Source organism: Prinia subflava, chromosome Z, assembly GCF_021018805.1.
Source record: "Prinia subflava isolate CZ2003 ecotype Zambia chromosome Z, Cam_Psub_1.2, whole genome shotgun sequence".
Taxonomy (NCBI): Eukaryota; Metazoa; Chordata; class Aves; order Passeriformes; family Cisticolidae; genus Prinia; species Prinia subflava.
In genome coordinates this window covers 48,740,446-48,758,433 of record NC_086283.1, presented here as the reverse complement: position 1 = coordinate 48,758,433, position 17,988 = coordinate 48,740,446, and the positions used below count along the sequence as shown (strand labels likewise).

General features: G+C 37.0%; 1 protein-coding gene across 2 annotated transcripts in view; it reads left to right on the top strand.

The window, feature by feature from the left end:
- LOC134564674 (transducin-like enhancer protein 1) overlaps positions 1-16,095 on the top strand; it is an 81,783-nt gene extending 65,688 nt beyond the window's left edge. For both annotated transcript variants that reach the window (XM_063423695.1, XM_063423696.1), the window contains exons 15-20: positions 2,109-2,358; positions 4,035-4,282; positions 6,025-6,172; positions 6,555-6,705; positions 7,120-7,196; positions 7,362-16,095. In XM_063423695.1, coding sequence (XP_063279765.1) covers positions 2,109-2,358; positions 4,035-4,282; positions 6,025-6,172; positions 6,555-6,705; positions 7,120-7,196; positions 7,362-7,469 — 982 coding nt within the window. In that variant the 3' untranslated portion in view covers positions 7,470-16,095. The remainder of the gene's footprint in view (positions 1-2,108; positions 2,359-4,034; positions 4,283-6,024; positions 6,173-6,554; positions 6,706-7,119; positions 7,197-7,361) is intronic.
- Positions 16,096-17,988: the final 1,893 nt, after the last annotated feature.

Genomic DNA, 17,988 nt, shown 5'->3' with positions numbered 1-17,988 from the left:
AACTTCAAAGTTGTACAGTTCTGTGTACTCTTACTGCTAACAAATACTCTGCAACTGACTTTGATCTGGAGCCCAGGATGGGTCCAGTCTTTTTAGTGTGTTAAATGCTATGACTCTTGTTGAATTCTGTAGATGAACCTGAGCAGTTCAGCCTCAAGCAGTCTTGTTGCCACTCCTGTTCTGCTTCCTCTCCTGTCCTGTGTCTGAACCGATCGGTTCAGTGAATAACTACTTTGGCACAATCTTGTCTCTATTCCTCTTCACAGAGAGGAATGGGTTTCTAGTTAAGCCTTTATCATTACTGTAATTCTTTATACAAAAAGCCAGAAAAGGGTTCCATGGGACAAAATACATTTGGTGTACTGAGTGCCTTGTGTACATGTAAGCGAATGAACAGTGCACTTCCTTTCTTATCTTACATTTCCTATTCCTGACATTGCTGTGACAAAAAAGATGTCGTCTTTTGCACCGGCGCGTCCTCTCTGTCTGTGTACTCTTTGAGCAAGCTTTCTGCTTATACATCCAACCATGAAACATGAATGAAGCAGGAATTGCATACATATGCATTTACAATTTCTGCTGTGTTGAAGAGCAATTACTGTTGATCAGTTTTTACACTTCACTTAAGAAAAAACTGTGATATTGCATGGGTTGACTGTTTCCAGTGTTTCTGTATGAAGGAGCTGTAGAGTTCTTTCCTCTCTCCTCGTGCTTTTTCAGAGGAATATCTTATGCCCAGGAGCAGAGCAGATTGAGTTGCTTTGTGATGTCTGTTCTAGAACCAGGCATCTTCCTTGCTCCTTCATTTCAAACTATGTGATACTTGGGAACACATAAAAATACCTTGAGTATACTATCTTATTATTCAGAACAGAAGATTTAATAGAAATAGCTATTTTTGAGTTCTTGGAAAATAGATGTGATTCTAATAGTTGAGCTACTGTGATTGAAGATTTCTGAGGAGGAAAGTAGATTTGGAAAAGAAAAGAAGCTGAACAAAAGAATATGTTAGAAAAATAAATGTTTCAGTAGGGAGATGGCAGCTCATTTGTAGAAAAAAAAAAAAAAGTATTCTCACAATTTTTTATCCAGTTTGGCCTTTTGAAGGATGCTGTTGATGAAACAACAGTACCAAAAGCATGAGCTATGGGTGCACTTACAACAGAAGTAAAAAAAAAAGGGAGCTCACTAGTATAGCAAAACTAGCCTTTTACAGTAGTATTTTCATTATTAGTTAAAATAAACAACAAAGAAACCCCCCTGCACCTGAAACCTTTATTAGTTGGTGTTTGTGCCCTTGTCCTTGAGTAGAGATCACTTTTAACTTTTCAGTGACCATGAAAAAATAATTTCATGTACTTTCCCTGGGGAGTGTTTTTATTCAGTGCTAGAATGTCACTTCCTCAACCTTCCGTTTCCATAAACTTGAAATCATGCAATGAATACAGATAAAACGTATTTCTGAAGTTCCAAAAGTACCTGGAAAACTGACCCTTTCAGGTTTTTCATTGTACTTATTCGAGAAAACAGAATTATGAGAAGATGGTATCAGCTTTCTGATGAAATCTGTGTGCAACCACTCCATGTGTTTCTTCTGTTTAAAGCTAGAAAGAGGGGTGTATGAGCACAGCCAGTGGTGAGGTTAAAAATAAGATGCAGGAATCAAGCAAAACTTTGGCTTGCGGTACTGCAAGGCTAGAGGAGCAAGACTCATGGAAGGATGAGAGTAGTGCCTGGTGAAGGACTGCTACTGTAGGACTTGTCGTGATGATACTTGGATCTGCTAAGTAGAAACCAGGGCTGAAAGGTCTTTTAATTATCTAAATGGCTGTGGGATAGCAGCCATGACCTTGGTCTGTAGAGTTAAGGGTGGAATTTAACCTGATTCCCGTTACACCAATACTTCAGCAAACTGAAAATTTCTCTTGTGAATCCTTGTCTCCTTCTGAGGTTTCATCTGCCTGTGTTACTTGGCACTGTAGCTCTGATTTTCGTGAGATGATTAGGAAAGAATTAAAATTAAAGATACTGTGTTTTTCTTGCATTGTAGTTCTGTAATGGCTGGTTTTTTTAATTGTTTCATCTTTTCTCTTTCCCTTCCCCAAAAGAGCCTACTCCTTTCATGTTACTGCGGATGGTCAGATGCAGCCAGTTCCTTTCCCTCCTGACGCCCTCATCGGCCCAGGAATCCCTCGCCATGCCCGTCAGATCAACACCCTGAACCACGGGGAAGTTGTGTGTGCAGTTACCATCAGCAACCCCACGAGGCACGTGTACACGGGTGGGAAGGGCTGTGTCAAGGTTTGGGACATCAGTCAGCCTGGCAACAAGAGCCCTGTCTCTCAGCTGGACTGCCTGGTAGGTGAACAGGAATTTATGCACAAAGGTAGCTTCTCCTTAGAGACTCGGGAAAAAAAATTGCTGTCCTTGTTTGGATTTTGTTCGTACTAGGAGGAAATAGCAGGCAGATCTGTTTCCTGGTGTCTTTTTTTTTTTTTTTCATACATAATGGTGTTTCAGAGAATGCTGCTGGTTTGTCTAGTGATAATTATCACTATGGGTCAAATAACGCATTAGATCAGATTTCTGAATAGAACGTATTCGTCATGTTTTGAATAAAATGTGATTTGTTTTTTTCCTTTCTAGTTATGCTGATGATTTTTGGGCATGAGTTTAAAAAGAATGTAGCTTGTCTCCTGCAGAGCTGCAGAGAACCTTCCTAGATCTTTCACTCACACAAGAAGCAAAAACCTAATTTTTGTAAGGTTATAGCAGCCACATACTGAAATAATGTGACACAGCACCAAAGGTTACTTTAAGTTTTGCTATGATTTTTGTTCATGATCCACCAATTATACATGTAGGCCCGTTATTTTCACCTGTGCAGAGTACAAAAGGGATTGGGTGCAATAGTATAGATAGCTGAAAAGCTAACTCACAAAAGGTAATGGCTCAATAAGAGATGCTTCTCACTAGAAGCAGTATTAGAGGTTTGTGCAGTGTTAACTGAGAAGACTTAATGTTTTCAAGCACAGCAATATGTATTGTAAATGAAAATCCAGCTTCAGTATTGATCCAGTTAAATGTGGTGGGGGGTTGGGTTTTTTACCCTTCATGCTTTCTTTACTATTATCATTTTGTAACTGTCTAATAGTAATAGTGAAGTTGAATAGGTATTCTATTCTGTGCCAGATGCTGGTCTGGATGCAGAGCCTTCATTTTAGTTATGGGGCAGTAATGACTGATTAAGTCAACATGTTCACTGCCCTTCTTACTGCTTCTTTGTTGCAGATTTTTTTAAAAAATGTAATAGGAATGCTGTTAACTAATTCTTGCAGTGTTTTTTTCCATGTCTTGAGTTACAGATCTTAATCATCAATTTTGTAAAAAAATTGTTGCCGGTCAAGCAAGATTGTAATGAGGAAAGGTAGAAATGTCTTCTGTCACTAACTCCCCCTCAGTACCTCTCAAATCAACAGCAGTATCACAAATGAGAGATCAGTAAGAATCACGTTGAACAACAAAGGACGAACATAAATATAGGACCAATACAGGAATCCTTAATTTTTCAACTCTAATACTATGAATGCAAAATAGTATTTGAAAGAAAAATTTAAAAATCTGAAGGGCATGAGACTAGAACGACATTTTCATATAGGGCTGTTAAATGCCAAATGAAAGGTCATTTGCTTTAATATTTCTATTGTTGGTGACCTTCACTGATGGAGTACATTTGCAGAAAAGCAAGCGTACTTTGGCTCTGTTTTTGTGTAACGAGATAGAAAACCTGCCATTTGTCACGTTTGAAACAGAGTAGACTGCGGCCACAGGAGTCTGCAGTTTTAATTTCTGCAGCTGCAATTCCTGATTAGTGATGAGAAGTAGGTGTTTCCAACCTTTTAGGATCTGCTGCTTTGTCTTCAGTACTTTGGTAATAGAAAAAGTACCAAACTGTTTGAGACTTTGACGCAGTCAGAACCGTATTAGTGATCATTACTGGCCACCATGTAACTGAGGTGATTTGTGTTGTACAGAACAGAGACAACTACATCCGCTCCTGTAAGTTGCTGCCCGATGGATGCACCCTCATAGTTGGTGGGGAAGCCAGCACATTATCCATTTGGGACCTGGCAGCTCCAACTCCTCGTATAAAAGCAGAGTTGACATCCTCAGCACCTGCCTGCTATGCTCTGGCTATCAGCCCTGATTCCAAGGTGTGCTTTTCCTGCTGCAGTGATGGGAACATTGCAGTGTGGGATCTGCACAATCAGACATTGGTCAGGTGAGTCGTTGTTTACAGAAAATTTTAATAGAAGTTACTCTTCAGACAGCTGCATAAATATTTAACTCCCTGAACAGAGTTTATAACAGCAAAGTAGATAGTGTCTCTTACTCAAAGGAGTGGTTTACACCCAGGTTAGGAGAGGAGCTACAAGTTAGTTTTGGTGGCTTCAGTCTAGTCTTGGAAGATGTGCTTTCAGGGTTGGTCCATAACCTGCTGCAGTCAATGTGAAAGCTCCTGTGGGTCTCTGTTTGGGATTGGTCTGCAGGTTTCTACAAGCAGCATTCTTGCTGGTTTGTTGCTGATATGGACTGAACGTGACTTTTTAGGGACACACGTTGAGGTTTGTTCTTTTCCTTTGTCTTAAGCCTTGTTAAACAAAAAAGAGTATTTTCAATTCTTATGTAGCAATGGTAAATCATAAGATTAATCTTACAGAAGTGGTTGAAAGCATGGGTCCTCTCAGTTCTTTATGAAAGCGCAGGGGCTTACTATAAGATAAATTTAGTTTATGCCTAGCAAAGCATAAACATTGTAGTGGCTTACAATATTTTGAGAAGAGAGCCTAATTTGGGTCTAAGACGTGATACCTTGAAAGTTCTGAACATAAAAGCTTAAGAATATGCTTAGTGTGTTGTGTTTCAGTTAAACTTCTTATATATCCATAATTAGTTGAAAATTACATACAGAGAGTTGTGTTGATGTGCATGCAAATTTTACTTTCTGTTGAAAAAGGTCAATAAATACAATTTTATAAAGTTATATAAAGTTTTCACTTTGTCATGCGCATGCTTAGTCCCTGTAAAGATGCACTTGGCAACATCTATATACATCTATGAATTTCTTGCTGTTTAAATATTTGCTGTATGTGTTCCCACCACTTGCACACTGATCTTGCTGGTTGATAACACGTGGAATTTTGAGACCAGAGCTGCTAAACAAAACGTGCTGTGTGACGTTTCTGTGGCAGCTCTTGGTGATTCATACCCTTCCTTCCCAAGCTAGTTGCCTTTTCCCCACCCGCCTTCCACCATTCACACGGAGGCATAGGACTTTGCTGAAGCTAATTGCTGATGAAAAATGCAGGAGCCTCAGAATTCTTTTGCCAAAGGATTAAGAAAAATCTTGAGATGACCTTCTGGTTGCTGAAAGCTGAGAGTTGCTAATGAGGAGGTTATAAAACAAACTGCACCATTTTGATTTTTCTAATCTCCTGCCACAGAGAATGCAACTTTGTGACTCAGCAATGCTTGTGCTTAACTATCTGGATCTCTATCTGGATCCCTTTCTATTAGTATATCTGCTTGTTATTTATCTTCTTGACTTGCAGCCAAAGAAAAATACTGAAGCTGTTTTCTGAAACTGGAGGTTTTATTCTCTGACTGCTTTGATTTAATCCGAGTTATCCTTTGTGGTTTTAACTGTAGTTACTGTGCTTTAATATTCTCACAAGTGGGTTTGGTTTTTGGGGTTTTTTTTGTTGTTTTGTTTTCTTTTTTCAAAACCCGATAGGAAATATTTTACTTTGTTCAGCTAGCCATGATGCAGTTCATTCCTCTAGCACCTGGAAAATGTTTTTGTAATACTAGTACTTAATGCTCAGTAAGAGGGAGGGGCTGGTTTTTGCTCATCGTCAGACACAGAACAGATGACACATGTAGAGAGTCCAAAACTAACACCACAACAGTGTTTACCTTGAGCTCTGGCAGGAAATCATTATTCAATCTGGTTTGTTTTATCAGGCAATTCCAGGGCCACACAGATGGAGCCAGCTGTATTGACATTTCTAATGATGGTACCAAGCTCTGGACAGGAGGTTTGGATAACACTGTCAGATCCTGGGACTTGAGAGAAGGGAGACAGCTACAACAGCATGACTTCACATCACAGGTAACTGAATTTTCCTTCAGCTTGTGGCAATGTGTGGGGTGGGAAGGAAACCCTTAGGATCAAAGAACTGAGCCCAACAGAACTGGCAGATTTTTCCCTCTCCTCCTTTTGGCTGCTCACAACACAATATTTTGAAGCTTTCTTATGTGCTTAGATTACAGAAGAGGATGACAGCCTGACACTGCTCTTTTCCTATTTTTCTAAGTTATTATGTAAAAACAGAAGTTATTTAATTACTCGAATTTTGAACTGCAGTTTTGCTATTGAACTATGTGAATTTGTCCTTGTCTCTCTGTCACCCTCTCCCAAACAATTTTAACTGCAGAAAAAAATTACCTGTAGGAAAAAAAATTAAAAGGTGCAAATATGGTTTCATTTTCAGATATTTTCCCTTGGTTATTGTCCTACTGGTGAATGGCTAGCTGTGGGAATGGAGAGCAGCAATGTGGAAGTGCTACATGTAAATAAACCAGACAAGTATCAACTGCACCTTCATGAGAGCTGTGTATTGTCACTCAAGTTTGCTTACTGTGGTAAGTTGCCCTGAACATAGAACTTGAGGTCAGAGCTCTTAATTCATGTTTTGCTGATTAGTTATTTCATAGTCATTAGTTATTACTTCTCAGCTTCTTAAGTAATGCATAAATATCTCTGCTTTATGAATTCAAATGCACTTATCTACAAACAACCATCTGTTTGTCTAGAGGCTGCTGTGAGGATTGATTCATGTGCAAAAAGTTATTTCTGTTTGAGAGTTTAGGGGTTTCCTAACAGACTGCAAACACGCTGAGCATCCACACTGGTTGTAAGCAAAAGTACTGTGTTGATTAGTAGTAAGAGTTTTATAAGGGTAATTAGTTAACAGATTTCATTTATGTGAATTCAAAACCTAAAATTGGTCAGATGTCTCTGTCATATTTCTGTAATCCTTCTGGTTTATATTCTAGGTAAATGGTTTGTGAGTACTGGGAAAGATAACCTTCTTAACGCATGGAGAACTCCTTATGGAGCCAGTATCTTCCAGGTGAGGATGATGTTGCTTTTAACAACAACAAAAAGATAAGACACGCAGAGTTCCAAGAGTGGATTCAGATATCTCCACATCTGTGATCTACCTAAAATGTGATGATGAAATGAGGGTAAACAGACTTCTTTTTAATGATGTAATATATTTCTATTTTTCTTCTAGTCCAAAGAATCTTCATCAGTGCTTAGCTGTGACATCTCTGTGGATGATAAGTACATTGTCACTGGCTCTGGAGACAAAAAGGCTACAGTCTATGAAGTTATCTACTGAAAATATGATGGGGATATTCTTTTAGAGGTTGAACTGGGCCAAAATTGTTTGTAGAAGTAGAAAGGTTTTGAATTTTTGAAAGGAAGAAAAGTGTTCAGGTTCCAGACCTTGCCATGAAACTACTCCGATTTTCCAAAATAGAAGGCAACATGCAGCACCTAAGTATTGGCTACGTGGACCAGACGGAACACAGAGGCAAGATGGACAGATGTAGCCTAGGTTTTTCACATAATTTTTAAAAGCCAAGTCTACTGAAGAATGTTGGAGCCTTTTATTTTTTTCTTTTTGTGACCTCATGCAAATTTTTCTCATTGCCTGAATATGGGGGATAAACACCTTTCTGTTCCTTGCAGTTCAAGTTGCATTCTGTCCTGTATAGAACAGCAGTGTCTCAGATGAACTTGTTTCCTGGTTTTGCATCTTGTGATATGTTTTTGTATTTTTGTTGAAGGTCAAACATTTGTATAAATTGTAAATATATTTAGTTTACTACAGTAAAGGCTTTAGTACCAACAACCAGTCTTCCCCCTTGCCCCCTCCCTGCTTGCCCTGCTTATTTAAAATTAAAAACCTTTTGGGGATATAAGTACCTTTTTAGGAGTAAAAGCAAACACTATGTATAGTTTGAAAATGGTGTCTTATTCTTTATAACTATTGTTAGATTCCTTTATCATACTTCAAAGTAGTTGATTTGACAAATTAGGGTATCAAGTCCAGTAGATATTGTCTTGTTCTACGGAAACTTAAAGGCAGTTTTGTACTAATTATAGTGTACATATAAAAATTGAACATTTCATAAAGCTGTGTAGTTTAAGTTTATTCTGATGTCCCATGCATATGTTCTTTGGCAGATACAGTAATATGTGCCTGATTATGACTCATTTGGTCATTCCTCTAGCAGAGGAGGTGACTTGCCTGTCCTTTTCCCCCCCAGCTGAACAGAATTCATGTGAGACTTCATTTCAACCAAGTACATCAGAGCCTTTATTCGTTATATGAGGATGTCTGTGATTAGATAAGCTAGATAAGTTGCATCCTTCATGTTTTACAGAGAAGTGGTAGTTAATGACCATTTCCTTTTTAAAGTCTTGTCTATACTTAGATACTCAGGTAAATTTTAATAAATTACCAAAAGTGTGAGTTTTACAGGGGATTGCTTAAAGATGTTAAATACTTGCAGGGTTGCAAGTGAAGTGAATTAACCTAAACTAAGTTAAACTCGCTTCTTAATTTCTTGGGAGAATATTGACGAAGGAATATTTTGATTTTTAATTAATCCACTCTACAAATTAATTAGAATTAATTTTCCTGAGTGTCCCATGTTTCACAGGCCTGTAGGCTCTATGTATTCATGCTGAGCAATCTTTGAGTCCTTTCCATTGTCACATCACTGTGGGACATCTGTGAAGAGCCATGATAAGCAGCCAGTTACCAAAGCTATGCATCTTCAAGTTTTCTTGGTGTACTCAAGAGCAATGGATGAGGAGAGAATGTGAACTTTATTTAACTAGTATTTTTTCAGTCTAATGTGTTCTGCCATTGTGTGCTAGACAACAAACTTTGCTGTTGCACTGATGAGAGCCATACATTTCCTACATTCTGTAATTTGGTTAGGGTTTCTGTTGCTAATGGAGAGTACAGATGAAGAGAAGGATTTCTTTGAACAAGTAATTTAATTACACAAACTGGCAGACAGAAGAAGAGCTGCTTTCTCATTTTGCTAGCATTTGACAATGGCCTATGTCCCTGCTCTTTCAAAGACGCGTAGCTAGGAAGAAACAAGCTTGACTGACAGATGCGTTGATTGGATAAGGAATCTTTCATCTGGGGGCAAATTTTATCTAAGTTTCTAGTCTGAAGAGACACAGGTTTTCTTTTCAATTTATGTGACCATTCTACTGAAACCATTTTATAGCATCTAGAAGTGTAATAGCCTTAACATATTCACATTACATTCAGAATGTAAAATGTTACCCATTCAGGGTAATCTGGTCTCCTAAACATTTAAAATTAGCATTCTACCAATATATATCCATATATATCTTCATTGATTACTTAGTTCTTAATTTGTATCTATATGAAAATGACATCTGTATGAAAATGTTGCTTTCAGACATAGTGGGGCAAAAAGCAGAGTCATCAGACTTATCAAAGAATTAACTATATTTGCTACACTGAAATACTGGGAAGTGCTATGCCATTTTTAAAAAGGAAAGTTTTAAAACAAGAGTTTTTATGAGATTACTTGATTTTTACACTTTTCATATTGAAATTTTTTCTGAACATCTGGCCCTGGCAGTAATCACTGACTTTAGAAACACTGGCAAATTTGTTTTAGTTAGAACCTCTGGGATTTTTGCCAAACTGCTATCACCTTGGCTTTTGCTTTATGGGTATCCTTTTGCTGTTCTCTGAAGTCAATATCAGATGAACCAAGAATGCAAGTATTCTTACACATCCATATAAAAACCCCACGGAAGTGTAATTGGTCTGCTATATGTTGTGACATAGTGCTTGCTAGTAAGATCACATTCTTTTCAATCATGAGGTTCAAAATCATAGTGTCAGGAAAATCTTAAAATACCTTGTTTTCTTGGCTTCTAGAGTGCACAGTGTCAAAGCAGTTATGGAATCAGAAATTTATGCATGTGAATGAATTTAATCATATTTGTATCGTATATTTCTTGATTGTAATTAAGACACTAATTCCTTTTTTCCCCCCTTTATATCTACTCTATGCCTTGGGTCTAAAAATTAGTGGATGCATCTGAAAATTTCTGGATGCATCATCCATATCATCCATACTTGTGGATGAGTAGTTGCCTCCATTTGTTGTTTCAGATTTCACTTTAATGTTTATAAAACATGACTTTTTTCATTTGTCAGACAGTAAAGCATATTTTACTTGCAGATGTAGTTTTTAATGAAAAGATAGATTTACTGAACTCCTAGCATGTCTACACAATTACCTTAAAGATGTAAAACTTGTGAAGCTTAAAACTTTTGTAAGTTCTTGTAGACCTGTGTGAAGTAGTGGGTGGAAATAATTGCTTATTGAATGAAAAAACAGACCAACCAAGATCAGCCAGAACAGAAAAGGCACTTGGAAAACCATGTGGGTAAAAGAAATGCACCAGTAACTATTGTGTAGGTAATTAATTTTATTTTTTTTTTGTGGGGGTGCAATTTAATTACAGTCTTAAGATTGCTTTGGTTAGCCCCTTTTTGGGACGGTCTTTATGTGCTGGGTGGCCTTCAGTATTCAGAGATGTCTGAATGCCACTCTGGCAAATGCTAGTGCTACGTAGAAGCAGGGAGTCCTTACTAAAGACAGTTTGGATGTCAGTGCAAACAATAACTGATGAAGAGGGGATTTGTGGTAATGCCAATTCAACTGAACAAAATCCTTTGCCAGCTTTAATATGTATATTTTGTATATGTGCATTATGGCATAACCCTTCATAAATCAATTGTACAGAAAGTCATGATACCATTCCAGACAATGTATTTGTCAGTGTGTCAGACTTTCTTTTTGATTATAATTTCAAGCAACAATAGTTCCCCATGTTAGTCCACAAGACACTGGTACCTGAGACAGAAGTTTCATCTATGTTGGTTCTTTCTAACTCATTTGGCATTTCTAGGACTTTTGTTCCTTTAAAGGAAAGAGGGAGCTCTAAATGCTCTAAGATTTTCGTAGACTGTTATAACAAGTGTTATTTTTTAATAGAAACATCAATGTAGAATCATACATACTTCTGTGTATGAATGATTGACCATAATTTTTAGGTCACATTTTTGCATTGGTGATACAAGTAGAATTTCAGAAGCTTCCAAGTTACTCAAGTAACTCAGATTGACAAACTGATTTTTGGTTTTGGTGTTTAATTCTTGATAGGGTTTTTTGTCTGTAATTTTGTGGAATGACTGGCCCACTTAGGTGCCCATGGGATTATGTAGTCTAGCTAGAATGGTATTTCTTATTTTCTATTATATTGGTGCAATTTTGAGTTGATGGGGAAATTCCACCATTCTTTTAATTAAGAAAGGTGGATTTTGAAGTTTTGGGCTAAGGAGGAGTACTGACTTCTGATTTCGCACTACTGATAAAGTGTTTACCCCTTAAATCACTTCACTGGATAATCTGGACTGACTCCCAACTCTGCTGTCTCCTTTAAGGGTTCTGTTTTTATCTCCTACCACAAATACACAGAAAGACTTTAAAAATGTAAGTCTGTGTAGGGTTTCATTAAATTAATTCTGTTCTGCCAGACAGACACACTTCATTACACAGCGAGCAAATTGAAGCAAATCCACGTTGAACCTGACAAACACCAGAATGCAAGAGAGTTCATGACAGGAAATTCATGGACAGAATCACTTTGGTTAGAAAAGCCCTCCAAGGTCACCTAGTCCCAACTTTGACTGAACATCACATGTAAACTAAACCATAGCATTATGTGCTGTATCCAGTCATTTCTTGAACACTTGTGTGGTGGGTGACTCTACCACCTCCCTGGGCAGCCTGCGCCAATGCTTGACAACTTTATCCATGAGAAAATTCTTCCTGAGGTCCAACCTAAACCTACCCTGGCTTAGCTTGAAGCTGTGTCCTCTTGTCCTGTGGCTGAGAGGAGAGGCCAAGTGGCACCCAACTTGCTACAACTTGATTTCAGGGAGTTGTAGAGTGGTGAAATCTCCCCTGAGCCTTTTCTCCAGGCTAAACAACCCCAGCTCCATCAGACACTCCTTAAAAGACTTGTGCTCCAGACCCTTCACCAACTCCTTTGCCCTTCTCTGAACACACCTCAGTGTCTTTGTCATGAGTGGCCTGAAATGGAACACAGGATTTGAGGTGCAGCCTTTCCAGTGACAAGGGCAGAGAAAATCCTGGCCCTGGTCCTGCTGGCCACAATGCTGCTGACACAAAGCAGGACACCACTGGCCACCTTGGCCACCTAGTCACATTGCAGGACAAGGGAAAATGAGAACATAGAATCGCATACATTTCAGATGTAATCTAATGGGCAATCTACGCAATTCACCTGGAATGAGATTTCAGTGTGCAATTTCACTGACTTCTGTTTCTCTGTAAAATTGTTCAAATGTTTCTGCATTATTATTCAAAGACATATGAGTTGTGTGTTTGAACTGGAAGTGGACATTTCTTTGATATCCATAAACACCAAATCATCTCATCCTAAAAGGAAAGGGAGTTAAATCATAGCCAGTTCTCAACATTTACCATCACCTCTTATTTCTGCAGCTCAAGATCTGCTTCCAAGCAACTGATAATCCCATTTTCAGCAACATACTCCCAAATGTCTCATTGCAACTTGAGTGCTTAGTGCAGTGTGGTAGATTTTGTAAGGGAAACCATACATGTAAGAACTGGGTGCTTGAAAAATCTGCCCTATGGGTCTGTATTACTGACGTCTCTGAGAAATTAACACAGAATTTCTGCTCAACTGTATAGGAGAGATCAAACACTCACTGAGACATTTTAAGCACACAGGTGGGCTTGTGGTTTTTTTGGTTTGGTTTGTGGTTTTTACCTATTTTCTGCTGATTTATTTCTTTTTTTTTCTTCTGATATAAATCTAAAAAGTATAAATTGAATACAACAAGAAAACATTAAGGGAAGTCAAAAGAACTTATATTAGTCTTCATATGGCAGAATGTTGTTGAAGATACTGTATCTCAAAGCAAAGAACCTACTATTTCTGTGATATTTTGTTCTTGAGAGAACTGGATTTCTATTTCCATGAGGCTAAAGTGCTGCTCAGAAAACTGAATACCAAAAACTTTTGGTTGCAGGGACAAATGTTAGTTATTTTCAAATCGGAGCCAGGATTTTTTTTGTTGTTGTTGTTGGTTTTTTTTTTTTTTTTTTTTTTTTTTTTTTTTTTTTTTTATTGGGTTTTTGTTTTGTTTTGTTTTGTTTTGTTTTTGTTTTTTCTCCAATATTTCTTAGATCTGAGTCCCAGAGTTCACTCCGAGAAGCTAAACAGCAATCTATGTTCTTTCTGGCTCTATGCTCTATTATGCATTATTAAGAATCTAGTTGCCTGTTAATAATATATAGTAAACAAGAAAATCTGATTGAATATTTTAGTGGATAGCTGCATAATTATATTGAGCAGTGTCTGCTGTAATGATTTTCCTCACTAAAGGAAGCACTCAGATATAAAATAGCTGCATTATTCTATAACCATACTTTTATTGTTGATGCAATTCATGGTTTGGCATAGTTGACTCTTCCTAGAAAAATTCTGTGGTGGCTTCTGAGGTAAAACTTAAAATCATAAGATTTTCCCTTCCTATATATAATTTCATATGTGATTTTTCCCATTTTTTTAAAAGTTATGTTGATTCATAGAAGAGATGCTGCAAGGAACACTAGACATTTCTATTGTATACATCTTGGCAAGGATTGCCTTTGCTTTGTTCACAGCACAAAGATATCTCTCAAACCCTGTTTCTGTCTGTATTCTGCCAAAAAAGTTTCAGGTGAAGATAACACATAGTCTGGAGACTAAGTAATCGAACATATTGTTATCATTATCCCTTTTGTATACTCTGTCATTAACATAGAAAATGGAGATGATAGCCTGTAACTGCAAACAATAAATGCTGTTTTTCCTTTGAGCACTGATTTTAATGGCAATTTAAAGAATTTAACAAGCAGAATGAAGGGGTCATAAATGAAAGTTAACCCATAGCAGTTGGAAACTGAGAAATCCTTGTTACTTTCCTGGTAGTGAGCCTAATTTGTTTAAAATAAAATCCATCTGCTCATTTCACAGTCTTTGTCACACTTCCTTCAGCAATCCACAGTGGATTACACCCTTACTTTAAAAACTGGCTGCAACTATGATAAGCTATTAAATCTTATTTTGTGGTTTGCTGTAGCACAAAATTTTGCAGACCAATGAAGATGCCCTTTATTCTTTCTTAAAAGATAGTCAGCTATTGGGTTTTGGGTTGTTTTTTTTTTTTTTTGCAGTTGGACACGATTTTTTAAAATTAGTTTTCAAATAAATATACAATCTGATGGCTTTGCAAATTCAAAGTATTTTCTAATTGTTGATGAATTAGCCAAACACTACTGTTAAGTATGTAAATGTCCTTAATGTCAGCCTGTTGCCAAGCATGCAACAAAACTTTGGAGTCATTCAACTTTTGTGGCTACATTAAATTTACTTACTGGAATAAGTTTCCTTTTTCATACAGAAATCACTTTACTACCATGCTCCTTTGTGGTTCCTTCTGAATATACATTAGATCTCTAGAGGTGTTTTAATGAGTTATACATACATAATGCTTCTAATTTTTCTCTTGTCTTTCTGATTGTTAATTGTATGAGATGTGTATTTCTGACAGCAGTTGAGTGAATATTCACAAATATATAATTGAATTTTTGAATGTGTACTTCAAGAAGTTTATAGACTTGTATAGATAAATAATTGATTTTCGTTTGTCAAATTGAAGATTTTTCAAGTCCTGATACTCTTGTATTTTTATCAGTGGATCTGTTTAAGGAAATACTTCTGAATTTTGAATGGTTTTCATAGCTTTTTTATTTGTTTATAGAGACTCTTCTTCCTTGAGTACAAGTTATTGACCTGGTATTCTATTTATAATTCTTCCCAGTTCTTCAGTATTTTATCTAGCTGTAACTTATTAAAAACCACAAATATGAAATGGGGATATTAATGACAAGTGGTTTAAAAATGTGAGAGTTTTAAAATGCATGTTAGAATATTTCAACATTTTTGTTAACTGTAATTTTACATTTTTTCATTACTTAAGTAATTAAAAAAAAATCCTTAGGGTTGAATTATAGTAAAATTTTATACATCTCAGTACTAATTTTGTCTCCCAGTGGACAGCAATAATTTAGATGGGATTGTTTTTACTCTATCTAATTTATTCTTGGGCAGGGGGGAAGGGGAAAAATATTAACCTTGCAAATTTTGCTAATCATAATAATTTCATTACTATTGTTTTTAATAACCTCCATGCCTTCAGAAATTTGTTCTTCTATATTTTGAAGAAAACATACAGATATACAGGGTTCTGTAATAAAATGTGTTTACAGTATTTATCCCCTGGGTTAACTATAACAGTAAGGGGAAGTACAGTGACAGATACCACTTGCAATAGTTGCTAGTGCTATGTGCCTTTGAATAATTTTCTTTAGTTATTAATTTTTTTTGTAATCTTAGGTGAGATGAGCCACTTTAAATCAGTTTCATTTCTATCAAAGTAGATATAATAATACATTCTTAGAGCTTTACTAATCTTTCTAATTTTAAATCTGCAAGGTAAATGGTTGCATGGATGGTTTTGAACTGATTCAGCTGTTATGGTTAACTTCCTAGGTTTCAAAATCTGCTATAGTAGAGGGAGAAAATACCAGTTATATTTGGGAGGGTTATTGCTTTCATTTTGTACTATATATCAGTGGGACTTTCTTACCACAGTAGGTGTGCTCACAGTTTTAATGTTCCCATAGTTTGCTCCATGTGTTTCATTTGAATTTAACTTACAAATTAATCCCTTTCCATAGGTGTCTGCTTTGTACCTTAACAAGTATTAAAATAATCAAAATATCACTGCTTGACAGAGATACTGTATATTTCTCTATTTCTGATGTGGATAGTATTTAGCAGGGCTTGTCTAGTTAAAAGGCAGTTAAAATAGTAATCACACATGATCTATGTCTAACTGTCGTTCGTAGAAAAAGTGCAACAAAGTGATATGTGGTGATAACAATTTGGAAGGAAAAGAATATGAAATTCAGATAGCAGCTTGAACGATTTACTGTTAGCATGGGGCCCAATGACACTACAAAGCTATAAACTCTGTCTTCCTAGATTGCCCAGTTAGGTGGCAGGGATGCAATTTGTCTTTTCTGAAGCCGCCTGCTGCTAGCTAGCTCCATCTCCTGTCACAGCCTATTAGCTCCCCAAGAAAATTGGTGGGAAATTGCCTGCAGATTGTAGGAAATTGCATCTCCAGGCCCTGGAAAAAATGTAGGATAGCACAACACTGATCCTCCCAGAGCAGCTATTAATACAGCAAAAGCTGACCTTTGGCATGGTGCGAAACGACTTTGCTGAATAAAGACTGTATTATGTGTGGTTGAAGGAGGGAAGGAATTATTATCCTAGCTATGCTTGTAGTCAGCCTGTTCCAGGAAGCTTAAGCATTAGTGGTAGGGTTTGCTGCCCCCCGGCTCATTCCCATTGGAAGGTGGGATAGGACATGTTAGAGCCTTACACAAAAATTTCATTGTGCAGATGGGCAAAACCCCATTATGTATTTAAATGATGTTAGTACATATCAAATTCAAAGGTTTAATGACAAAGCTGGCAGGTAATTTATGAAGCTAATTGCAAAGAAATTAATAGGTGCCTCTGCTCAGTCAAGTCTTGGTCAGACTAGGAACACCTTTTTGGCTGTTTCATTCTATTTGTATATACGTATTATACATTTGATTTTGGAGCAGTTACAGTGAAGAGGAACTGATTTGTTCTGTAACTGTGAACTGTAAAAAGTCATGGGATACATTATTTATCATAGATTTTAGCATTAAATTCCTTTCTGCTGGGAAGCTCACTTCTGTTGTGTTTAACCCAATTCCCATGTGTTCTTTGTGGTATAATATACAATGAGTTTCATCCTCTGTCATTTCTACTACAGCTACCTTTCTAATTTTGTACTTTACCTCAGTTTTATAGGGCCTTTCAATAAAAGACTCAACTTTTCTGTGAATTCCGAGAGGGTATGTAAAGTTAGTTTTCAACTAAAAAATAAATGCCAGCATTTTCCTTGAGCTTGCAATTGTACTTAGTTGATTCAAAGCCTCCTGAGGAAGATGTGATTGGGAGTAAGAATGGTGTATTGATCAGAAGTGAGTATTAGGAGGCAGCAGCAGGGAAAAAGCCATTTTGCAATCAAGAGCATTGCTGTTTTCAAACTCAGACAAGATCTCTTGGTAACTGGCAGCTGCCCAGGGATCTAAGTGAAACCAATAGGTTCATTTCCTGTTGTGTTAGTGTCCACTGTTGTCAATGAGCTAACAGGGCTTACGAACACTCACGCCACTGATTGGGGAAAATTAGTGGCCTGCCTCATGGAGCTCTGGCAGCAGCAGCAGGGCAAAAAAGGTATTGTGTGTAGTTCAAAGCACAGCTGAGGGGGATCAAGAGAACCTCATGTTGTGGGCTCTCTGGACCACTGTTTGGAATTCTTGTGATCATGAATACACACATGCTAATTTATTGAGGCATTGTTTTTTTTTAAATTAGTTATTGCAAATATTATGGAAGTTCTGCAGGTTAGTGCTGTGTCTTTTCTTTTAAACACAAATACAGGAACAGAAGAGCTGTGGTGCTTTAGCCTATTAATTGCATTCTCAAAATAAACCTTGCCATTTAGTAACAAACTGGGGTTTTTTCTATAGTTCAATACGTAAATTGGATGAGCAAAGAACATTTAGTGGACACAGAAA